At 40.7% G+C, this 25,678-nt stretch overlaps 2 protein-coding genes across 2 annotated transcripts in view; both read right to left on the bottom strand.

Moving 5' to 3' along the window:
• MPP7 (membrane palmitoylated protein 7) overlaps window positions 1-22,272 on the bottom strand; it is a 101,631-nt gene extending 79,359 nt beyond the window's left edge. Inside the window, exons 1-2 of the mRNA XM_026048788.1 lie at window positions 22,218-22,272; window positions 8,808-8,926 (exon numbers count right to left, since the gene is read on the bottom strand). Coding sequence (XP_025904573.1) covers window positions 8,808-8,926; window positions 22,218-22,254 — 156 coding nt within the window. The 5' untranslated portion in view covers window positions 22,255-22,272. The remainder of the gene's footprint in view (window positions 1-8,807; window positions 8,927-22,217) is intronic.
• A 2,807-nt stretch (window positions 22,273-25,079) lies between these two features.
• Window positions 25,080-25,451, bottom strand: LOC112955458 (cytochrome c oxidase assembly factor 4 homolog, mitochondrial). Its single transcript, XM_026048779.1, has one exon. The coding sequence runs from the start codon at window positions 25,449-25,451 to the stop codon at window positions 25,080-25,082; it is 372 nt and encodes a 123-aa protein (XP_025904564.1).
• Window positions 25,452-25,678: the final 227 nt, after the last annotated feature.

The following is a 25,678-nucleotide window of genomic DNA, read 5'->3' as shown; positions in this document are numbered from 1 at the left end:
AGCAAAAATCGGCATGATATTCCCGCAGAGAAGCCATTCCGGAATAGTTATGGAAAAGTTAATAGGAATAACAAAGGAGAGCAAATGTTCATAACGCAAAAAGAATTAAGGATTTGGCACAGATTACAAATTCATTTAGCAGTATAAAAGTGATTATAAAATGATGTGAGCCAAAGAGCAATGCAGACACTCACGAAGACCAGAGTCAGAGCAGAAGCAGGAAAACCTGACTGAGCTGCAGCTCTTCCTCAGGGGTTCTCTGACAGGCAAGAAGGAAAAATGAGGACATCATTCCCTCTTTGGGAGAGGACAGCAATAAACTTGGGCATTAGTTAGAATTAGTTGGCTAGGCATGGTTAAAAAAAATAAAGGAAAGAAAAGATGTTTTGAGAAAGAACACATGCATGCAACTATAAATATTCTGTTGCTTGGCATGTGCTGTAGCATGATCTGTACCTGGCCATCAGTGGCACACCAAACTTCAATCCGAACACCACATGGATAGTACAAATAAGTTAAGTGCTCATATGGTGGAGCTTTCAACTGAACGTGACACGTGCGAAGAGAACTTCCACTGACATCTCCACACCTGCAAAGGGAACACTGGCTTCTACAAGGACACACAGCCATGACTAGTGCAAAAACAAACTCTGGTTAAGAAAACTGTACTGTTTTTAACAACGCTATCTGCAAATGTAAAGAAGCAGTGCACATGTGGCATAGTGCTCTGCTCCCTTCTGCCCATGCTCCAAAAGCAGGAGAAGAATTACAGCAGACTGAAAAATGTGGGGAAAAAAAAGTTGTGCTGAAAAGGCCAGAGAAGAAAGCAAGAAAAAGAGAAAGAGAAAAAACAGGCTACACACATTCCTGAGCAGCACAAATTGACTAGAAGAGCATGAGATGGAGAAAGGTACAACCAAGATCTGTAGAGAGCAAAGAAGGATAAGCTGAGCAGCACCCAAACATACGGGTAGGAAAAACAGGGATGGCACCTCTTCAACAGGCTGTCTTATTCAATCTTATTGTATCAATTTCCATGTGTTAAAATTATTTCATAGCTACGATATCCCCTCTTTCTTAGCTGTCACATGGATTTGCACTGCAGAGGCTTGTTTGGGTCGTCAAAATTTTCTCTTCTCAAAATGAAATGGTCCAAGACTATAATAAAACAACCCCCTCACATGTATCCTATAGGACATAATTTTACTTATTCACCACAAAAATGGCTTCTGCTCCAGAGAAAAAGAACACTGTAGAAAAACAGTTTAAAATGACATTATCCTTGCATGTCTTGGATTTATCAGGCTATTATTATCAAGCAGCTTAAGAAGCCTTTCTTTGGCCTCAGTATAATAAGGGGAAAATATGTATCACTTTGGTTAAATACATTCTGTATAAACTTCCTATTACAAAAAATAAATAAAATTGTGCATAGATTTGGGTTCTAAAACTTGTAAGTGTTGCATAAGTTTTGCCACCAGGTTGGTATAGTGCCCCCTCTGTAACACTATTTATCCAGAACTATTTATCTCAGAAGGATTTAGATTCACTCCTTAATGCCCACTTTTGGCTGGATTTCTGCTACTCTTTGGAGGTTTCCCAGAAGAAACTTTAAATCAATTACTACCGATCCAAAAAAAATGCCTCTGTCTGGATTTTAACCTAAACGAAAGCTTTTTCACATTCCAAAGCACTGATTAATTTACTAGTTTCAAGTAACAGTCATAGACCAACATTTCACACCTCTTATTTAATAAGTTTATCTTTTTTATTTTGAATTTCGAAGGTTTGATTTTTACATCACACCTGTGGAGACTCCATTATCTACCTCAGCTTCTGCAAGATTGACTCAGGGAGATTAAACTGTCCACAAATACAATTAATCACTATTTTGGAAACTATCTCGGATTTTTGGTCATTATTAACAAATTGGGCTAAAAGAAAGAGATGCTGACAGAACTTCCTTACAAAAATCTAGACAAAAATTAGTCAGTCTTTACTATTAAACATGTTAATAACTCTGCTGTAGAAATTTGCAAGATATCAAACCTCAGAATTTTGGACAAAATCTAAGTGTAGGTATCTAGCTCAAACTTCTCACAAAAACTACAAAATGAAAATATATTTAAAAAATACAAATAAGAATTTACCATAGCAGATCCCATTTAATACACTTCTGGACAAACTGGGATTTTCACAGTCCTCTAGCTGTTTATTTGCTAGCAATGATCCATATTTTACAAGTGCACTTATAGAACCATTTAGCACTAACTTGATGTGCATTTTAACACAAATAAGGTTATATCCTCCAAAGATGTATCTGGCCACTTTTTTTCAATAAACTGGAGATAGTCTTTCAATTATTAAAGGCACAGGTAGGTATGTGCGATGAACACAAACTACTCATCAACTCTGTCTTTATTTGGGTAAAGATCTTGTCAAGTAAAGATCATGTAAAGTTCTTGTAGTATTTTCTATAAATTTTCAATTTTTCAATTCAAATTTTCAAATATTTCAATAACCGATTCTGACTAATTTGCTCGCTGTTCTCATGGAAATTAAGTTTAAAGGCATCTGATTCTCTCCAGTGAGAGAATACTCACTGATTTCAGTTGCAGATTATTCAATAAGCCTTTAAAAAAAAAAAAAAAAAGATTTTTCATAACATCTTACGTGACACGTTTCTTGAAAGCAAAAGTCACTATGGAAGCAATACTAGTCAACATTTCCACAGTAATTACTCCAAATACAAATGCCAACTCTTCTCAATAATTTTCTTACACAATTTTTTTTTTCAGTATCTTCCATCTTCAGAAAGCTAGAAAGGTACAAATTACACCATCATATATAACAATTTTAGATAAGAATATTAAAACCTGCCAGTCCTGTATATATATTCTACACTCAACCGAAAGAGAAAATTTGAAAATTTAGCCTGATATCCAGGCAAGCCGGACAGATGTAGTGCGTCTCTGTAGATTCAGTATCCCAGTATTGGCCATATATATTAATTAGCTATATATGTTATATATTTATTTTATATTTATCACAGAATGGTTTAGGTTGGAAGGGACCTCTAGAGATCATCTAGCCCAATCCCCTGCTCCAGCAGGGACACCCAAACCACGGGGCACAGGGCGGCATCCAGGCGGGTTTTGGAGATCTCCAGAGAAGGAGACTCCACAACCTCCCTGGGCAGCCTGTGCCAGGGCTCGGGCACCCTCACAGTGAAGAAGTTCTTCTTCACATGGAGATGGAACTGCCTGTGTTTAATCTTGTACCCGTTACCCCTTGTCCTATCACTGGCCACCACTGAGAAGAGCTTGTCCCCCTCCTCCCTACAGGTACTTACACATATTGATCAGATTCCCTCTCAGTCTTCTCTTCTCCAGCATAAACAGGCCCAACTCACTCAGTCTCTACTCATATGAGAGATGCTCCAGTCCCTTCATCATCTTTGTCGTTCTCCGCTGGACCGTCTCTAGAAGTTTCTCATCCCTCTTGTCCTGGGGAGCCCAGAACTGCCCCCAGTACTCCAGGGGCGGCCTCACCAGAGCTGAGCAGAGGGGCAGGATCCCCTCCCTCGCCCTGCTGACAACATCCTCCTGATGCAGCCAGGATGCCATTGGCCTTCTTGGCCACAAGGGCACTGCTGCCTCATGGTGTCAACCAGGACTCCCAGGTCCCTCTCTGTGGAGCTGCTCTCCAGCAGGTCAACCCGTAATCTGTACTGATGCCTGGGGTTATTCCTCCCCAGGTGCAGGCCCCTGCACTTCTCCTTGTTGAACCTCATGAGGCTCTGCCTCAATTTGTAACTGATTTGTAACTTCTAATTTGTAACTAATTTGTAACTTCTCTAGGGCTGTATCACACCTCTTTCAGCAAGACTCTTAGCAGTTCACAGCACAACAAAGACATCCTTACAAATTTAAGGCTTCCTAGGTCTCTGATGATCTCAATTTTAAGGAATAGATTTTAATGACAAATAACTGTTACCTGTTAACTAGTATATCACTCCTTATCTCCTTGCCAAAATGCACAACTGACCTCATCTGTGCTTGCGTGGAGGGCCCGCAGTGCAAGAGCAATAGCTTCAGTCTGAACACGTGCCTCCAGTAGCTCTGCATACTCTCCCTCAGAGAAATACGTGAACTATAATGTATGAAGCAATCTTGCCTGATTTTCCTGCAAGTTTGCTACTTATTATTTTTCACTGGCCATGAACTGCTGCCAGCCACCACATCCTACCTCCATGCTACCTCTAGCCCATCAATTCCCAGTGCCACAAACTGATCCACACTTCCAACAATAATTTATGAAGACTGAATAAATATTACAACGAATGCCTGACACATTATAGGACAGGCCGAGCTGCACTATAACACCTCTTCAGGTGTCCTAGAATAAGCTGCATGACTCTTCTCAGAGGAAGGGTTGGACAGTTACAAATGCATCTAACTTCTAACATGAAACAGTCAAGAAAACTCATGAGATCGCCTGAATGCTCTCCTCTAGATGCAGATTTTTATGTGTGTGTGTGGTAACAAAAAACTCTCAAAGTGTACATATAAAGTTGCCTATAAACTAACCTTGTACCAGGGTAGCCTGAAGGCTTAGCAGATCATCTGCGCATTGTTGATTTTATCACTGCAAGCACAGGTCAAATCAATCCCCTTTGGTTTATTCCAGTCAACTTAGTTTTTGTAAATGCTATCTTTATTTTTCTCATTACCAAGTTTGAACTTGAAGCACCTGTTTCTGCACCTTGTACCTCTTCACACAAAAAGTTTCCAGTTTTTCTACACAATAATAACTGTAAAATTTGGGCTACGTAATAATATAATCGAAGATGTCAACCCATGAGGATACACCCCTGATTATTGAAAATTAGATTACTTTTAGAAAAAGTTGGACTTTGGATGCACAACATCAACATATACAGAATAATGTTCTCAAAACTTCAAGTGAAATCAATAGAAAATTTATTACAAATTAAGGCCTGCAGGGCCAGATATTATGCAATCACAATGAAATTGGTCAAGATTCAGCAAATATTGCTTACTTTTTGCACTAGTACTTTCTTTTCCAGTGCTACATGTTACTTTTTAGATGCTCAGTCTCTTCCCTGTTCTTCCCTATCAAGAGGAATAGCAAAAGACCTTGTGACTGTTTTATTACTATCATGAAATATGCAGCACAGGTGGAAGAACTGTGCATTTTCTGGACTGGCCAAAATCAATCAGTAAACTGCAATTGTTTATGAAATAATTAGGTTATTTCATAAGAGATAAACTCTGCCCAAGAGATAACCTTAGTCAGTGCATGAGCATCATACACATAAACAGAGTTGTTTAAGGGTACAGAGCAAGTAAAAACTTTGTCCCAGAGCAAGGCAGACAGTTAAACATGTATCCAGCAAACAAGCTTCTCTAGAAGTATGCTAAAAGATAATTAAAGCAGATTTAGCTTTATCCCTTCTGTTCCTCTGCAAAATGCCAATTCAGTGTGTATGTGCACTGTTTCAGACTTCAGCTAGGTTAGTACTCACAATTACCCTGAGGATCATCTCTTCATGCTCCTCCTCTACAAATTGCTGCACAATTACTAGGATCTCTACCATACAAAAAGAAATCGAATGTTGAAGATTTTTGGTAGAAAAGAGAGTGTGTATTAAGACAAGGAAGCAAACTGAGTGAAGCAGAGACAGAATTTACACATTCACTGTCCAAAGCCAGTTTTCTCTTCCAAACTGTCAACAATGGCTGTGGTTTCCCTCTTCTCCATACTCTGCAAACTAAAAACTAATCCACACATTCCTGTATTATTAAAAAAAAAAAAAAAAAAAAAAAACTAAAAAAGGAAAAAAAAGAGATAAACAGTTGCATCAGTTTGTGCTGGTTTTACTTACTACAATAGGAATGCACCGTAGGGAACAATCCAGTATTTGCTAGGGAATGGACTGGATGATCTAATACAACTTTTCCATTTCTGACTTCTTAGAATAGCTCATGTTGATCCAAGTTCACAAAGAGATTTCTGTCCAACAACACTGAATGAAGAGAACTCCAAGACAAGTTTTCTGGCTTTTTTTTTTAAATACTAAGAGAGCCAGAGAAGCAAACCAAACCATATGCCATAGCATACAGCTACAACAAAAACACTATGATTATAAAATATCCATAAAACATACAGTATCTGTAAAAAGGTAAAAAAATCATTTCATAATTAAAATGTTCACATAATTTGGAGCATTTTATGCACATTACACCTTAGAAAAACAGTTCTTTGAATATGCCTTCTTGCTATTTGCAACTATGAATCAGTTAAGGTAAGATCAGCTTAGAATAAGCAGTGTGTTTATCTTAAATAGAGAATTACTAGTGCGTAATTAGACGTACACCCAAATTTTCCTTTTCTTCTAATCTATGAAGTTTAAAACCCACACATACCAGAATTGGAACATGTTTGGCTTTAAGTTAGTGCCTCTTTTTATTACAAAATATCTGTCACCATTTTCTGCCTGAGGAATTAAAATCCTTTGCCTTTGAAAGTACAGTTGATTTTAAGAAACTACTACTATGAAAAACAGCCTTTCAAGAAGTCCCCAAAACCCAGAAAAAAAAGGCATTTCCAAAGCCTTATAACAGAGAAAGGTTATGGAGATGGATTCTTACTTCTGCTCTTACAGTTGTCCTCAAAAAAATCTATGGACTGACTTCTCTGAAACTCGAGAGGATACTGAATAATCCCTTAAAAATGCATTAAAGGTCAAGCAAATACCAGGAGCTCCAGATAGAGTTAAGCCTGTCTTAGCCTCTTAAGCCAGGGACATGAGAGGTAACCTTTTAAAAGTCCTTCGTGTCCCATCTTCCACACCCGAGCAGCAGAGAAATCCAAAGGGGAGGTTCTAGAGCCTGCAAATGTCATGGCTCATGCTAGGGGCTCCTAACAGGCTCAGTCCTGAGCCTGCCACTTAAAGAGACTGTCTTCTGGAGAATATTAGTGTGGTGTGTTAAAAAACATAAAAAGTGCAGCTAGAAACCCTGAAGATAGACTTAGGCCTATTTTAGAACAGGTTGAGGCTCAACAGGACCTTAACAGAACTGCTTACAGATTCAAAGTACTGGTACACTTAAAACTCACACCTAAAATCTACCAGATAAATAATAAGTATATCTGAAATGCTCCAATGCCTTTGTGTTGCAACTGCAAGATCAAACACTTGTTGATCTTTACAACTTCTATCTGTGTGAAGAAATTTTTTTTTCATTAAATTTCTTGTCAACATTGGAAAGAGCAATCCTCCTGCCCTGCAGCCACCAAGAGCCCACAACGGCACGTGTGGCACGACCACTTGCTCTGTCAAAGCGAGAATAAATTCAGGGTGAGCACATTAGTGCCTGGCCTGTTACCTTTTTGGGTTTGGGGAGATGTGAGAAAGGAGCAGGTGASTGAGTTGGAAAAGGCTTAGTTTTTGTTTTAACATAGGAACAAATGTTGAAAACTCACCCTGCTCATTTTATAGTCAGCCTTCTTCTTTGATACCTAATCCAGACGGAAAACTAGTTTGGCTATGGACAGAACATTTTACTCTGATTCAAACTAATGCCAGCCTATATGAGAGATGCCAAGTGGTGTTCACCTCCTGGGGATCTCGGCAGCAGCCTCCAGAGACAGCTAATGTAAAGCTGGAATCACTGGGAACCTCTGCATGCCGGTGCAATTTGATGAATTGCTCCAGGTAAATGAGCACTGACAAYCACCGTTCCTCCTGTACTTAGATATCTACTACCAGCCAATATTTATGTGCATTTTTATCTATAAATTCTCATAGCTGATTTGAAAATAAATTTAGCCRGGTTATCAACAAAATTGTATTTTCCCAGAACAAGATGGTGAAAAGGGAAAAAAGTAACTTAAAATCTACATCAAAATAATCTCTCTTGTGGCCAGCTCTAAGCCTCCTCTCGGCCGATTCTGCTGAATGCTGGGCAAGGCAGAGTACATTCACAGCTGGGGTTACTACCACCTCCGGAATTATCCGAGCCCTCGGAATATTCTCACAGCTTGCATTAGCTCTGTGCTAGAGACTCACCCCATCCTCACCATCGTGGAGCACTGGAACATTTTAACCAGCTGCTTGGGCCCGTTTTTCTGCTACAAGCACTTTTCACATGATGGGGGTTGCTCTGCRTACGGCCGTGCCTTGCTTTGATTTCTCGGTGCCGATCGTTTTCATAGCAGGACACTTACTCAAGTATTCTTCCAAACTTATTTTAGGTCATACTTTAGGCCAACATATTTATGTGCAAAACACAATTTTCAATGGAGCCAAGCCAGCAAGGGAAACAGCTTACTAGAATTTCAGTTGACTTTGTTAAAGGAAATTATTTTAAATTAATGTGGCTACTGAACTGTTGCCATATTTGACCTCAGAAAATATATTCCTTCTAATTTTTGCTGTGAACATTTATTTATTTAAGCTAAACTCCAGGTCTTGAATGTTGACCATACAGAAGTCTCAGATTTCCTGCTACTATTTCGTACTCTATTTTTCTAAACAAGGGCAAACAACATATGCTGGCTGCATTAGCATTATACTGCCAAAACATCACTCTTAAATGAAATCATCTATGTATTTTTGGTAGAATCTTATTTAACAACTTCCACCCCTGACAGAAACAGAGTTAAAACAAGGCTGTTTTGTTTTCACCGAGCAACAGTTTGATCACTGGTTTACTAGATGGCGCTCAAAACATTTTTCCATATGCTCTTCTCAAAGCAAATCTGACTTCAGTGTGGTTTACCTTCACCAGTGAATGAAGGCTTTTTTCACCAAACATATCCCAGAGGAAGGTCAGGTCTTCCTGGCTGTCCACATGTGGCTGCAGCTGGGCTGGCAATGCAGCCAGCAGCTCATACAGACCTATAAAATGAAAATAAAACAGAAAGCGTAATCTAGGGGTGATCTCATTAATTTCACTTAACAGTTCTGTGTAATTGGCTGCCTGGAGCATGTCATTTTAACTGAACAGGGAGTCTGGAGTACCCAGCCTAACATTAGCTTGTAGGACAAGAAGGGACATTTAAAAATATCTGCAAGAAGCAAGTATCAGCAGTGTATTTTTTACCTTGTCACAGTTGTCAAGCTTCTATACCCATATATATTTACACAAGGTTATACAGAAAATTCATAAAGGTTCTGAAAAAAAAAGGGACAAAACCAGGAAAAAAAAATGCATTCCTTTGCTTAATCGTTATTCCATTTCCCTTGATGTTAGCCAAAGAGTGAAATGAGTCATGAATAGGAAAAACTTCCTTAAAAGAACAGAAACTGGATAGGGTGGTCCATTAAAAAAGGGTTCGCGGTTTCTCTGAATATTTCTTGCTAATATATTGCTGGATTTTTTTTTTCTCTCTCCAGTGTCCAGCAGGAGCCCATAGCAAGACAACAGCAGCTGCTGGGTCCCCGCGTGAAAGAGCGCGGAGGAGGAGGAGGGCGCGGGGGTTTCGGGGTGTCCCTCAGGTAGTGGCGCGCGCGGGGCCGCCGTGTCGCCCCACAGCGCGGCAGCCATTTCGCGCCCGAGGCCGCCGCCCGCCCGAGGCAGGCAGGCGGCAACGGCCTWGGCGGCGCGGACCTGGCACCGCCTCCTATCAACTCACAGCACATGCCGCGTTTCCCAGTGGGATTACGCGGGGTAAAAAGGACAAAATGCCTTTTTCTCCTGTCTGCTGTCTACAAAAACACCACTAGTCTCCTGGGATCCAAAATACATGGCCCTGCTATTATTTTTAGTCTGAGCAAGTGCTGCTGTTCATCACTAGGACAGATTTACAAGATTTTCTACTAGTAAAGCACGTTATTGTAAGTTACAGGTTACCGACCGCTCTTAGGCCTATTATTTTCTTAAAACTTATTATTTAAAATATTAGTAAACATATTTTCACAGCTTTTCCAGGCATCGTATACCCCTTTCAAAATTAAATACTGCACCCTCGGGATCCGATTATTTAACATTTTTGTCTCTTTATTGGCTTTCTGTACAGTATTCTGGAAAAAAAATGTTCCTTCCAGATACATTCTTTTTGTGGTCCAAGTGTTTTTGGTGGTTGACATTCATTTCTCTCAGAATCTTGCTTTTATTTAAATCTGCTCTTGTTTATGCTTCAGAAATACTGTAAAAAGAGGATATAATTCAAACCACTACAATTCCGTATGGATCGGAAAGGAGCAGTGGGTCTTGCCTAGTATTGATGACTGAACTCCAAAGAACACAGGTTCAAAGGGAATTCTTGGCTCTTTCTTTCTGGATTAGGAGAATTTAGGCACTTGGCAAAGCAGTTATTTGTATCATGCAATTTATGCTTCAAAACTGGTAACTTTTTGAAAAGTTGCTCTGGATGTCACAGTAGTTACCAGCTTCAAAATGATATGAGCAGTGCTTTGGCTGAGGGAATAAGTATGCAGGAAGAACAAATAATAAAACTGCAGTAAGTCAGGACCTGATTCAATTTAGTTATTTTTTAATAGTTTCACATCCAAAAATTAGAATTTCTTTACACTTTGCCTTGTATTTCTGCATTTTTTGATCGCTCCAACCATTTTTCTAATTGCARTTATTTATCTCAGAACAACCTGAAACTATTTAAAAAATAACAATTAAAAAATTGTTCAGCACAAGCTTACACTGTGGTATACCTGTTTTGGAACAACTCCTGGGTACCATTTCAAGGCAACAAAATACTACCTGCAGGTACTCCCTCCAAATCAGAGAGAGGAAACAGAGAAAGGCTTTTTCCCTTGATTCGTAAGACCTGCTTCATCATTACTTAAGATCTACTATATAGCCYTTCCACAACAGTGAATGTTGCTCCTGAAACATAAATAAAAAGTACCAAGAAAATAAATAAATAAATTTAAGTCCAGGTCTTCTCACAGATTAACTATCAGAGCAGTGACATGGGGTGAGCCTGACTCTGCCAGACTTGGTTTATGGCACAAAACTCCATTGGAAAAACCATTGTCCCGTCTCCCAGCATCCATTAACCCAACACATTTAGCTCGACACATTCAACTCTGAAGCTTCCCCTGCCTTTATTTATTCACCTCTCTTTGAACAATCCCTGCTAGGGAAAGGGATGTCCCCTGCAGCTCTCTTGCTCATTTGGGAAGAGGTGGAGCCACTTTGTGCAACTCCCCGTGAGAAATGGGGAGAATCAGACAGACGGCTGCTGATTTCACCCCATCTCACAGTGTGGCTTTGGTGCTGCCCAGCTTTGCTTCCAGGGCCTGTACAGCTGCAGGAAGAAAATGCTCTGGTCTTGGCGTTGAGCAACACAGACAAGGTAAAGGAGGAGCAAGAAGAAAATAAGGGCTCAGGATATTTTACAGGGGAGGAGAGAAATAAAGCCTGAATATCCTCAAAGTCAAATTTCATAGTTGCAGATCATCTCCCTCAGTTACGTCCCCTTCCTCAAACAGAAGGTTTCAATGGCAGAAAGGGCTAACTCAACACCTTTGCAGACAAAGGGGGATTTTATTACTCCTTCTGTGGTGCCAGTATCATGGAATTAAAAATCTTCAGATGAGCATTAAGATTTTATATAAATGAAGCAAAAGCAGTGCGTCCTTCTTCATGCCCTATTGTCCTCTGGCTCCCGAAGAGCTAAAATGTGGCCATCATTGGCCTTTTATTTATGTCTCAATTACACAAAATGTATTGTTCATACATATTGCAGGGTGAAGACATGGTGAAAAGCACTGCTGGTCACACGGCTCTACTGGCAAATGCAACCTGTTAGGTTTTGCRATAGGAACAGGGACCAAAAAATTGGTCAAATTACTGCAAACTGGGAATGACTTCCAAGCCACTACAGACACACTGGTCTGATTTAAGTTACCACATCTAATAACCTGCCATATCCATCCTTTCTTACACCTGAACAGCTCCGGGCTCTCGGTGTCACTACGGTCCTCCCAGGCTGCCCAACAGTAGCACAAATTTCACCACATTTTAGCAAATGCTAAATGTGATTAAATGCCCTCCAACACCGCTCTCCTGCACCCCTCAAATGCTTCACAGGCCCAAGCCAAAAGCCACTGAAAGCCAGGGAAGTTTCCCACTGATTTTAGTGCTGTCAATCTGTTGAAAACAATTTTTTAAATCGTTTCAGGAGCAATTTGAAGCAGTGAAATGGTGCTATATTGAACACTCTGGATCACCCTTAAAACAAAAGTTAACTGTTAAGAAAGGTCCTAGGCACAACGTCTACCTTCAGGAAACCTGTGGTCTACAACAAAAATACCTGTTCACTGCACAGGCCATGGAAGGGGATCCCCCCAGCATGTAAAGCCCTTAATACTGCTCTTCTGAGCAGCTGGCTGCCAAGTCTTGGTTTTATTCTTAGTCTCCATTTGATGTTTCTCTTACGGTCCCACCTTCCTGAATCATGAGACACGCATGGCTCTCCAATTGAAAAAAAATAAAAAAGATGTATTTGCGCACATTTTTGGGAATATGCCTGCAATTTAAACAACACCCCCAAAAGTTTTTAAAAGGCTCTAGAACTTGTGCTTAAAAAAAAAAACTTAAAAAAAAAAGAGGGGGTTTTGAATGTCTGATGTTGGCAGTATTGCAAAGAGCCTTGCAAGAAATTCTTGCTTTTTTTATACACTGTAGCTATTCTAGTCAGGTTCTCGTAATATTTTTTAGTCGGGTTTACTTGGAATTTAACCAGATTCTACAGTTAAAAGAAATAATATCCCCACTGGGATTTTCCAGTATCAAAACATTTCAAGTGTCAAAATTCAGTATAATAAACATGGCTTACATAAGAAAAACATATTTATTTCCATTTTTAAAGCAGATCACTTATTCAAATGTCCCATGTGTCTTGGGCCTATATTACAAATATTAATTTCAGAGTGAAATGTAGATGCAAACCCAGGTATTTTGAAATTGTAAAAGGGGAAATAAGTCCACTGAGACCCACAAGTTAAAAAAAAATCAAATTATAATGTAATCATCCTTCCATTTCCCCACATCATTGAGGAAGAAAAAAAAAAGAGGACTTTCTAAATTAAACATCACATTCAGTACAGAAAAATGCACTGGCAGAAATAAGAAAAAGTGAGAGTATATATAAAATAAGGAAGTGCTGGTTGTAGATACTAACATGGTGATATATTACTGCCATGCTATGTAAATTAGGTATCTAACACTGCATGTGAACTGCATAAAAGCCTGTAATCTGGAAATMTTGATAAAGAGGGGGCAAGTGTTGCATGTACTAATCCTGTCTGACTCTTGTAGAGAATGTACAGGGCTTATTTTAAGCTGTTTACATAGTATATTCTATTTGAATACCTGATTCAAGAATGAAGAAATTTAAATATAAAAAAAAGGAATAAAGTACAAGATTCTTCAATGGACAAGAGAGTTTCCAAAGAATCCAGTTCAGCCGAAAAAAAAAGTGACACAGGCAACTAAAAATCCATTGCTACATGGATTTGCCTGCGGAAATAATCTGTATGAAGTGCATGCACACAGATAATCTAAATACTCCTATATAATCTAAGTCTAAAATTTTTATCAACTTGACACTAATAGGGAATCTCTCTCTCAAGATTCTGGACTTGTGTAAGATCCAGGAAGACAAAATGACTGTAAAATGAGGTGTGGAGCATTCTGCCAGCTCGGACCAAGGAAACAATTTCAAGGGGAAATCTGTGTTGGAAAACTCAGCATTGTCCTAGCTTAGAAAGATTGGGTAGATAAATTTCACTTTGTTCTGCTAACACAGTCATGCAGTTCCTGTCTTCAGGCTATCTTCAGTTTATCCCATGCTTCATTAATACAATTTGTTTTATTAGATCTGAGGAACAGAATGTATCACAATGGCAATTCCAATTTAAAACCGTGTAGGCTAACTTTGCGCCCACAGTCAGATTTAAGACTCTAAAGCAGAGGAGAGCTTTTAAATCAGAAACAACGAGACCCAAAGAATTTTTCCAGTTCTAGAAAACTGCTTCCTTCGCAGGCTTACACTCTCTAGAAGACTGCTTGTTCCTAGCAGGAGGCTAAATGGCTCAGGAATTGAGGCGAGTGTTCCCATACTGAAGCACTCGCACTGCGGATTCCAGATGCTCAACATTCTTGACATCAGAATGGAAAAATTTACTGTTAGTCTAGAGAAATTTAATATCACCATTCTTGTCATATCCTTCATAGCTTCATTATTAGGACAAGTCTGTGGAAGCTATAAACCGGTGCTAAATGATAAAAAATATGGTCTCTGCGTTCCATCACTCTTACATATTACAAGAAAACACCACGTTTGTTTCGGTTAGCCTGAGGAAGAAGAAGCTGGACGCAAATGGATGTGCATTTGCTTTCATATGTTAATTAATTGTCTGAATTAGCATTTTGAATAATGATGCCAGACTTTAAATCAAAGTTTTTTACTGTAACCGAGGGGTAATAAACACTAAAGAACATATATCTAAGCCCAGAACAACACTGTAAAATTTTATTGTATTAATAAAACGGGACACACCAACCTTTAAATTTTCCACTTTGTCAAAGGTAAAATAATCAGCACCGTTTGCTGCCATTTATAACAAGCTAACATTTTTTCACATTTAAACTRTACTTTACAGTTCTATAAAGGATCAGACAACACTTTCCTGACACAGAACCAAACAGCATTGCAGGAGAAACCCTCGCTCCGAAATCAGTGCTGCTGTAGAATAAAATGAGAGTTGCGAAGACTGAATATCCAAGAATTATTTCATTAAGAGGTTTCATTTTGAAACAGGACTCATGCAGAGGTTTAAAAAAACATATGAGGGACACGTATACAGTAGGGGAAACATATTACACGGGTCTATCAGACTCCAGTAGTAAAAAGGCTGCTGTATGTTCTATTTTATGCACTATAAATAATTTTTATGTTCTGTAACTCCACCAAAAATATAGGTTTCCTGACACCGCAAAAAGTTAGACTTGAACAATATTTTTGCAGTATCAAGAGTCAGAGTGATTAACTCATTCCATCACGTATATTCTTTAAATGCTTCATCTTTGTGTTCAAAAAAAAAATCAACCTAATTCTGCAAAATGCTGAATAACTAGATAACTATGACATGGAGGGGAGCAGTATCTTTGGAAAAATAACTGCTGTGTTTTATTTACCAATTCATGAAGGAAAAGAAAGGAAGCTGAAATCCTTGTGGACAGCACATCAACTGGAATGTGGTAGTTCTGTTTTTTTCCTGATGAAAACAGGAATTTTGGCATAAGGAATCTCAAAGAACAAGATTACATACTTACTTGGTGCAATAGAGTATTTTARCTTAACATTTGTACCTAATTTTTATTCTTCCAAACTAGAGTAATTTGTTAACTCACCTTAAAACAACGTTATGACAGAAAATGTCGAAAGYGAGCAATCGCTTAAGCCCACCACTTTAAAAAACACTCTTTCCTTCAAAATGGAAAAGTCTTTAGTCTCGGAACTTGGCTACAGGAGCCAAAGAATCCGCAGTTGTTTGAAACAGTGCTTGGCCTTTGAGGATTTGTCTCCACATGTGTCTTTCAGATTTAGCGTCGCACATACCGTTACATTGTGATTGCAGTTAAACAGTTGATCCCTATTTGCATTCATCCCGTGGAAGGCAGAATGCTGCAGAGTTCCTCAGCTCACCACAGCTCTTCCAAAATTGGAAACCCTCACAGGGCAGCAGCTATGGGGATACATTTTAGGAATTTTCAAAGTATTTTCCTGAGTACTTAAAAGCATTCCTGTTTTCTACAAGAATAACACAAACTTAAAAGCGGTGATTTCAAGGGACCTACCAAGCACAATTTAATAAGCAGCTCATGGAGCGCTCCTACAAGACCCTCCCGCGTGTTTCCAGAAACCTGCAGCTCCTCCAAAGAGCTGTGCAATGTGTGACCCCTTGAGTACCCTTGACTAATTGCTGGTCATGTGCACAGGCATCAGCTTGATGAGTCACCCACCAGCTATTTACATCTCCATGCTCAGCAGCAGCAGAGAAGGCAGTGGCAAATGCCTGGCTTGCAGCCAGGGGAGCGCTCACGGGCTCCAGCGTGCGGGTGCCTGGGACACTGGGCACGGCCGCACGTTTAACTCCTCATTCCTGGTGCCAACTTGGCATGGGGAGCTGTGGCCAGGAGCACTATCTGTGCCCTTCCACAGCTGCCGAAGGAGGACCCTAAATCTACTGGGAACCCCAGCTGATTACCATGAATCTCACTATCTGTGCCCTTCCACAGCTGCCGAAGGAGGACCCTAAATCTACTGGGAACCCCAGCTGATTACCATGAATCTCCAGCTTTCCTGTGGTGGCTCTCACCATGGTGGACAAGAGCCCTGCAATCCATATGATCTCATGCAGCAGACAAGGCAGCRCTGATGCCCTAAAGGGCACTTTAAAGTCAGTAGATGCTTTTAGGACTTCCTTTCTCTGAATGACTGAGCTTAAAGATTAACACAAGTTAATCACTTACCAGTCATGCCATCACATCCATCTGTGATGTGTACACACGCTTTCATATTTGATACCAATTTCATTGAGTTATACAGGACTATAAGTTTTAAGAGTCAAGCACATCACATCTGTTATCTCAAAGTTAGTTTAGAAAACGGTACTAGTTGAGTGGCCAATTTTCATATTTTATCTCTAAAGACCACATCCTYAGGAGACTAATAAAATGGCTTTCTTACTGTAATAACAGAATCATATCTGAACCTGTTCTATTGAAGCAGAACAAGCGACCCAMGGTTAGCAGAGAAGCTTCTCACTACCTCAACGAGGTCCTAGATCTGCTTCGGATGAACAGCCTCAGCTTTATCAAAGCAGCCAAGACTTGACCTGCTGCTGAGCTGCACAGGCTGCTTCCCGAGCTGAGCTGGAGCCCGGCTGGGCTGCTCCTGCCCCAGCATCATCGTCTGCTCCTGTCACAGGACACAGGGCACATTCGTGTCATCAGCTTGTGGTCCAAAACACACCAGCTGTTCATTAAAGCTTTGGGGAGAAAACAAGCGAGGCTGCTGCCTTTCTTCCAAATCTACCACCRAACTTTAAGGATGTCCCTGCTTACAAAGAAAGAAAGGAGTAAAAAATGCTCCTGCTGCCAGACACTTGAATTGGAAGTTCCAAGAACTGTAACAGTTTTAAGGAGTTTACCTTAACTGCACACCTCTTCTGATTCCATGCTGCTGAATCAGTCTAGCATTATAGAAAGTATTAACCCAAAACAGAGCAGTTTAGAGAAATTTCTCCTACTTTGAACATGTTTTCCACAAACATGTTGATACCAAAATAAGTCTCCTTGCCCCAACACCAGCAAGCAGGATTTTTAAGAATTAGACCTGATAGCAATTAAAGCCAGCCATGTGCCTCAGAGCTTCCCACAACCTTCACATCACCGTGAACCTACGAACGTTCAAAGCCTCTGGCAGCTGGAGATGGGCAGAGCGCCAGACGGCGCGGTAACGTATTGGCTCCATTTATGCATTCAGTGTGAGTTTTGCCTCAACCAGCGTATYGCTTTTCAGGGCAACCTGCCTTATCTGGGTGTTTGGACACAGTGAGATATGAAGTCGCCTCGCAGCCACGGTGGCAGCTACCTATAGGGTCCTTGCTGCGGCTCACCTATATGTAAGGGTGGAGCGTCACAGGCTGCAATGGGCAAGTGGAGGTTTCAATGGGCAGGACTGCGCCACCCGCGAGCGCCAACCTGGCGCCTGCCCCTTCTTCCCATGTCTGAGCACCGAACTGAGATATTTGCCCACATTTTATTTTATTTTTATTTTATTTTATTTTATTTTATTTTATTTTATTTTATTTTATTTTATTTTATTTTATTTTATTTTATTTTATGTAGTCTAAAAATAGAACTGTAAAGACAGAAGACAGTGGGATCCTCCTCCTCCTCTTGAAAAAAAAACTAAGTTGCCTTTAAAGACTAAAGATTTAAAGATTTAAAAATTTTAAGCCACCTCAGCTTAATCGGTCTTCTGCCCCTAAAAAATCTCATGTTCCCCTCTCAGCTCTGCCAGCTATTTAGCTATTTAGCTTTAGTTTTGAGCTGTTACTTTTTCTCCCCTTCTCAGAGAAATCAAGTATTTCYAGAAAAGATTATGTTAAAAGTGGCAAAATGACTGAAATGGACAATTAGTTAATAATGAGAGCGTATTTGTAGGAAAACACTATGAGAATGGGTGGTATCTTTGAGCGTTCGGGTGCCCGCAAAGTCCTCTTTGCATCGGCTGCAAGTCTTTCACCCCCCCTAGGAAATAACCCACAGTTTATTATTTATGGGGTGGTCAGATCAGCAGCACAGTCTAGAACAATATTTCTACAAGTATTCAGGAGAGCCACACTCACAGCATGCAGCTTTACAGGGCTGGTATTTCTAAAAGCTTGGCAGAATATGCTATATGGTAAGTGTAGTTCAGAAAAAAACATCCGATATCTAAAACAAATTTCATTGCTTTATTTTGTATCATTACAAAGCAGAGAAGAAAACACCAAAATTTTGAGTATTTTAGAGGCCATCCAATTTGGTTATTAGCAAATGTGGCTTCTCATTTTAAAAGGGCTAAGCTTGTGTATTCAATTTTACACGTTTGTAGTATTGAAAAGAAATCCATTACGTGATGGAGTGTTAGCTCCTGCACGTACTGATGAGGGAGCTAATGCCAGCTTGCACATTTTTACTTTATATAATTTAAAATATTCACTTGGAAGCCCAGCTTCTGACTTTCATTACATGTGAGCAGTCCCATACAGCTTCACTTCAGGGCTAGACTTGGCCAATAAATCTGGTTTTCCTGCTGACAATCCATGAGTGTAAACCCCAGCGCCTGCTTTGCACGTCCTTGTCATTTTGTCAGAYGAGCAGAAAAGCCTTTTTAAGCTCATTAACGGAGCACACTCAATAGGCAGTGGAGAGGGAAGAAACCGGGGACAATTTTACAATGTTTTTCACACTAAAACAACACTTCATGGAGCGTAATGATGTCATCTTGGCTCCAGCGAGGTCAGCAATCAAACTGCCACCGAGCGCAGCRCAGCCAGGACCGCAACTTAAATCTGCCCAAATATATCAGATAAGGGAGCGCTGGGCGTCCCGGGCTCGCCTTCCCTGCTCGCTTCACCCGCAGAAGTGCAGCTTTGCCTGCACTTTTCTTTCTTAGTCTTTAAGCTCCCACTCAACAGGGCTGGTTTAAGAGAGCTTCCCTCTGATGCAGAGGGGTTTAAACAGTGTATTTTATATATTTTATACATATATATATTTAYGCATGTAATTTGCATAAAAGAATTAAATGAAAAATATTAAGATTTTCATATGGAAATGTCATACCATTCTSATTTAAAAGGCATCTGAATAAAAGTTAAATACAGAATAATTTGCAACAGGAACACTGATGTGTTGAATGTGTGAAGAGACATACACATGTGAGAGTAGGGCACCTTTGGCTTCATGCTAAGAGGATAGATCAGGATAAAAATTAATTACCAAGACACGTGATTCCAAATTAGAACAACTGCTTTAAACAAAAGCTTACAAACAGCGTATCTGTGTCTTTATTGTAATATAAACTCTGGCAAAACCCTCTCAAAATAGGTTGAACAGGCCAGAAGACTTATACAGGTTAAGATGTTGAATAACGAAARGAGGTAAAAATATATAAAGGATGCAACTGAAAGGACACAGTGACTGACCTAAATTTACAGGAGATGGTCTCCATTTAGGCTGACCAAATGTAGCCCATGGAGAACAGAATCCTGCTTTCAACAGTGCTCTGACAGCTAAGAATATAAAAAAAATTCATCAGGGTTTCCATAATACTGTCCTAGTTTCCAAAAGTCCGTGACTTGGGAACTTTCCGATATTCACAGATGATGCATTTGTATTTACTAGTCCTCAAAGATTTTTTCTTCAACGATTTCTTTTTTCAGTCCTTTTTRAAAACCAGGCTTCCTTTTACTTCACTGGGACAGAACAGACTGCTCGGCCTTCTGTCTGAGCACTGCATGAAAGCAGAGYCACAGCAGACAAGCTGAACGCACCTGCCTTCCCTGCCCGACAGGCAGATTTTGTTAGTGTCCCCCAAGCCATTTGCTAACTGGGAATCCTCTCGTGAGCCAGTTCCAGGCCACTACACTTCAAAMCGCCTGTTCCTGCAGGCAGGAAAGAAGAGAAAGAGGAAAGATGGTCTGTCCACTCAAGAACAATGAAGGTAAGAAAATCTCTCTTTTTTTTTTTTTCATTTAAGAGTGGGAGTAATAGCAGAAAAACAGGGTTCTGAGGTAGCTCTGGCAGCAGATTAGAAATCATCTGTGTTATAAGCAGGAGGGAGGCCACTGTCTGCTATCATCATTCAAAAGTACTTAAACATCTATCACCCCCTTCAGAAGGTGGGGTAAAGAACTTGGAAAGAAAGCAAAAACTGGCTCCTGGCTTTTCCTTCCAATTCCTAGTTTCTGCTAAAAGAAACATCAGACACTTTGTCCTGCAAAGYAAATTGGCTTTAATAAACTGCTGACACTGGCTAAAGAACAAGACCTGCTGCAGGCAACATGGTGCATGTTGCATCTCACTACAGATTTCCTAGGACCATCGGGATAGTGGAGCTCTATCATGTACCACGATTATTAAATGAATATTTTTGAGTATCACATGTATTATTATATTTGTTTTATAGTCATTTAGCAAAGTCAGTTTTAAACTTAAGATTCATATCAATGTGTTCAAGCCATTTTCCTTTGTTATTTGGGGATGGCATATCCATTCTTATGGGCACATTATCAGTCTTTCATAAAACAAGCGATGTCTGCATTGTGCATCCCCCTGTGACCCATCTCAACAAGTTCTTGGGCCTTTTGACATGTTAGAAAGCATTTGGCCAGCCAGCAACAAAAAACTTCTAAGCAGGGTTTTGAAAGGACACCAAAGATTCTGTGGTGAAGGAAGCAAAGGTCCTCAGTAGAACATCATCCCAGGATGGACATGGACAAATCTTCCGAACTTCAGCACTAGCACAATAACCACCTCCCACCACCACAYAAATAAAGTGTTTTATGCAGAGAAGGGGATGAAAGGAAGATAGGTAAAGGCAGAGTTGGGGGGGAGATACTGGGGCCAAATTTCTCAAACACAATAAGAGGGAGAGGGGAAAAAAAAAAGCAAATAACACCCATGCCAGGAAGGAAAAAAAATCCTCACGATYCATCTTTTCATATAGAGAAAACTACATAGTCAGGTATGGAAACAAAATCACTAGGCAGTCAATTTAAAACAGCAGTCAATTTAAAACAACAGCCAAATGCTATTCCTTACTTTTTTTTTTTCTTTTTACTCCCTACTTCCTCTCCCCTTCATCAACTTGCTATTATTTACTTTGCATAAGATTAYGTGATCTAGAGTAACAAGTGCAGTGGTGGAAAGCAGTGAGCTTGATCTTGTATTCTGAGCCAGAACACCTATTTACTGTAYGTCTTTGAGCAAAACTACTAACTTTAGTTGTTCCTTCTCTAAAATTGAGGAAAAAAAATCAAATAGGTTGTTAACAAAACAGCACAGTGAAATTATACCTCTGAATACAGCATAACACTGCTCAAAAAAAAAAGTTAAATCTTCAGAAAGCTACATAAAATGTTTGTATCTGCACTCAGTGACAGGAGCTGGACTCTGACGTGGGAGGCGGGGGAAGGACGAGAACTTGAGACATTATTTTTTTTTCTCCTAATTTTTTAGAGAAGTGTCAAAACTAAACAGTCTGTGCTCAGAAATAACTCTGCTGATAACTGTGCTCAGAGGGGATAGTCTAGACTGCTGCAAATATTAAGGCATTTATGATATCATCTTTTTTTCTTTTTTTCCCCCCTTTTCAAGTTAGCRTTGCAGGGATCATGTTCAGATGTGAATCCAAATTCTTCAGACCCATGTATAATTTGAAGCTTTTCTTCTGGCCTTTTGCGGGGGAGAAGCCATAGGACATTTTAGAATTAATTCACCTGTGGTGTTCAGTAAGCTTACATGAACTTCAGGGAGAAAAAATACTTAAAAGTGTCAATTTAAGCATCTGCTGAGATTACAACTGATTATCCTACTTGCTGATGTCTCCTGACAGAGCGTGTAGATGGAGCAGGTAGGGGCTGGAGCCCTCGCGGGCGGCCGTACCTGCGTCGCTCGCGGAGGCGGCCGACAGCGCGGGCATGATGCAGCCGGCGGAGCGGGGCAGCGCCGGCCGAGCAGAGCAGGGCGCCGCGGCGGGCGCGGGGCACCGGGAGGCTGCGCYGCAGCTGCCCCGGCCGCGGCGGCCACGCGGATCCACGCAGTCTCCCACCTGGAAAGAACAGAAACAGACTTCATAATTAACAACACCGTTAAACTCTAAATTATCATAGCTAACCCAATCCTATCATTATCACTAAAAAAGCTTTTAAATTTAATCTCCCAATTAAAGCAACAAAGGATATTTATTTATATACGACTGCTAGGACTCTTCTCCAGGTGAAACAAAATTGTAATTCCATTCTGCTGTAAAAATCATTTAACATATTTCTCTCATAAATTATACCSTCTAGCATGTCAGGTATTATGGAAATATAAATCGTTCACTATTTTAATGAAGTAACCTTAAGTGAATGAAAATTTGTTAATATCTTCAGCATCACACACAAAAAGATTCCATACTGGCATGTCAATTTATTAAGGTCTCCACTTAACCTAATTTCAATTCTTTTCAGTTCATTTAAAATCCGACATGAATTTTTTTATCTGTTTCATGGAAATATACTCAAAACATAAGTGAAACTGTAAAAAGCAGAACGGGGGCAGGCAATCACCTGCACCAAATGGCTGTGTGAGCCGGCGGAGTTGATGGAGCCATTATCATGCTCACCATGTAAGGACCCCTGCTTTGTTACTTATAAAGTCACAGGATTTTTTTTGAGATATTCTTTAATTACTGTGCAGGCCTACTGTTTGGGTCTTCCTTTTAACCAGTTCCTGAGCATAATTCAATACAAATGTCACGAAAGCATAAACCAAGCTCAAATATAAAGGAATGCTTTTAAAWTCAGGCATGTTAAAATATGAAACTGCAACACAAATATGTGAAARGAAATTTAGAGTTAAGATTGGAAATGTTTACTAACACCAGGGCAAGAACTGATGTGTTCACAGGGGAAAGGAAGGGGGAAAGGGAACGTGAAGCTTTAAAAAAMCAAGACATTTTCTCCAGATCTCCAGATTTGAGAAAACAGATGTATTCTTTAAGAAAGAAACCAGCATGCTGCTGTTCTAGCAAAAGAAAATAAACAAATAGGAGGGCATTTTGCTGCCACTGTAGCTTCTACCTTTTTTTTTTTTCTTTTTTTTTTCTTTYTYTTTTTTAAGCCCACATATTAATCAAAATGACTTTTCAAGTCATCTTGGCCCCAAAAGTGAATATTTTGGACACACTTGTACTTGGCAATATTCTTGTGGAAGAGTAATATACAGGTGCCGTAAACACTGTACGCAGTTCAAAATTCTCTTTTCCACGAAAAAATAAAAAAAGAGAAAATCTCCACATTTCCAGAAATATTGCAACACTCTGAAGGCCATTTACAAGAGCTTGTTTAGTTAAGTTTAAATTTAAATTAGATATACGGCGGTTGTAAACACACCCCAAGGTGCAAGACCTGTAGTATCATTTTAACAGCCAGCAATAAAGTTCTTCTTAAGCGTTCACCTGAAGGAAGATTTTCTGTCAGCTTTCAAAGCCCAGTGAATGTGAGTGTAAAAAGAAAAGAAAAAAAAAAGCTATGGTCCCAAATAACTTCTTTTTTGATGAATAAAGCAATACAACTATTTGAAAATATACATATCTGTTAGGATCTTCTTTTGTGGTTTTTTTTTGTTGTTGTTGTTGTTATGAGGGGCAATACAGATGAAAATTAACCTTTCTCTCATATGCATGAATTTCAAAACTTTGTTTCTATCCGTCAAATCAGTACAACCTCCCTTAACTCACACGCGGACAACACTTAGCACAGAGCTGAGGAAGCTGCGCCGTTGGGAGGGCCAGCTCTCCCTGGATGACCAAGCTGCACCACGTCCACGTGCAGGACCGGCCGGGGGGCAGCGGCCGCCGCGGCCCAGCGCCCGCCGTGCGAGTCAGCAGCGGCCGCATCCGCGCTGCTCTCGCTCCGTGTCTGCCTGTCAAGGCAGCAATGGGAAACCCTCGCTGTGAGCGCTGCAGGAAGGATGGAAGCACGTTCCGTTTTCCTACGTGCAGGACTAGTTAAAGCACAGTGCTTTGCTTTTAACGGCACCCCTTTGATTTATATTGATTTATATATCATTTATATGCAACGCCAGGTACGTTGGCCACTCTAAAAAGCCCCCCTCAAACGCTCAAAACAGTCTCAGGAGTAACATGGGGCACTGTCATTAGCTAGAAACGCAGATTCCCCAAATATATTCCCCCAAAAAAGAGGACAGCCTTGTTCATCTATACGTGTGCCATGTATTTAGCATTCTGCGGTATTCTTCGTTTTTATTTCTTTCACGGCAATATTAAACAAATTCAAAACTCTTTATTATTTAAGAAACTTATATGTGGCATAAAGTTATTCCCCCCAGATCCTAAATATATATCAATGAAAAATAAATGACCTGATGAAATCGTTACCAGTAAAACGCTTAATATTTTGTTGGAATGGAGCGGGGCTATTTTTTTTCTCTAACTTGCAAATTAAGCTACATTTTTGCAGTGACGATGTTATTTTCTTTGGCTCATTTTATTCAAAATGCTTTGGAAGTTTTTGTCAGAGCCCGGCCGTAAGTATTGCTGACTGCTGTATGGAATCGATTTACTGCAACACAGAAATACCAGCTGTTACAGTATGTCCTGAGAGGGATTACCGAATATTCTTAAATTGAAGTTCAATCCATCTTTCCATAAAAATTAGAACCAAAAGCCAGGAACGTAACAGCAGTATCAAGTGCACCTGAGGCATTTACAATACCCAACAGGACTGTTACGACGAGCCTCTAAAAAGGGCTTATTTTTGAGATTTCATTATTCCAGCCGTACCTTGCTTCTATATCTCGCACTGGATCGGGTTCTCCTGGCAGGCGCCCCGTGGAAACACGCGGCGCGGCCGCGTTTCCACCGGGCCCCGCGGCGCCGCGCGGCTCCCGCGCCCGCTCGTGCCGGGCCATGCAGTCGCGGAGCGCGCGGACGTGCTCCTGGCAGCGGCGCCAGTCGCGCTGCGCGCCCATGCACTCCTGCAGCGCGCCGTGCTGCGCCGCGCAGCCCGTCCGTGCCACCATGGCGTCCACAGGGTCCTCTTCCTCCTCCTCGTCCTCCTCCTTGCGCGAGGGGCGGCTCCAGCGRTGCCCGGGGTGCCCTGCTCCTGCCATCCCGCCCTGGGTCCGATCCGGAGAACGGAGCTGGAAGGAGAGAGGAAGGTGTCAGGTACCCCCATGCTCAGCCCCTCTGACCCTCCATGGCACCCAGCGCCCCCCAAACTAAGGTGCCCCCCATCCCATGGGTGCTCAGCCCCTCTGACCCCTCCATGGCACCCAGTTCCCCCCATCCCCATGTGTTCCCTTTCCCCTGGGTGCTCAGCCCCTCTGACCCCCCCATG

Source organism: Nothoprocta perdicaria, unplaced genomic scaffold (genome assembly GCF_003342845.1).
Source record: "Nothoprocta perdicaria isolate Ctin4 unplaced genomic scaffold, notPer1 scaffold_57, whole genome shotgun sequence".
Classification (NCBI taxonomy): domain Eukaryota; kingdom Metazoa; phylum Chordata; class Aves; order Tinamiformes; family Tinamidae; genus Nothoprocta; species Nothoprocta perdicaria.
This window is presented reverse-complemented; position numbering and strand designations above follow the sequence as displayed.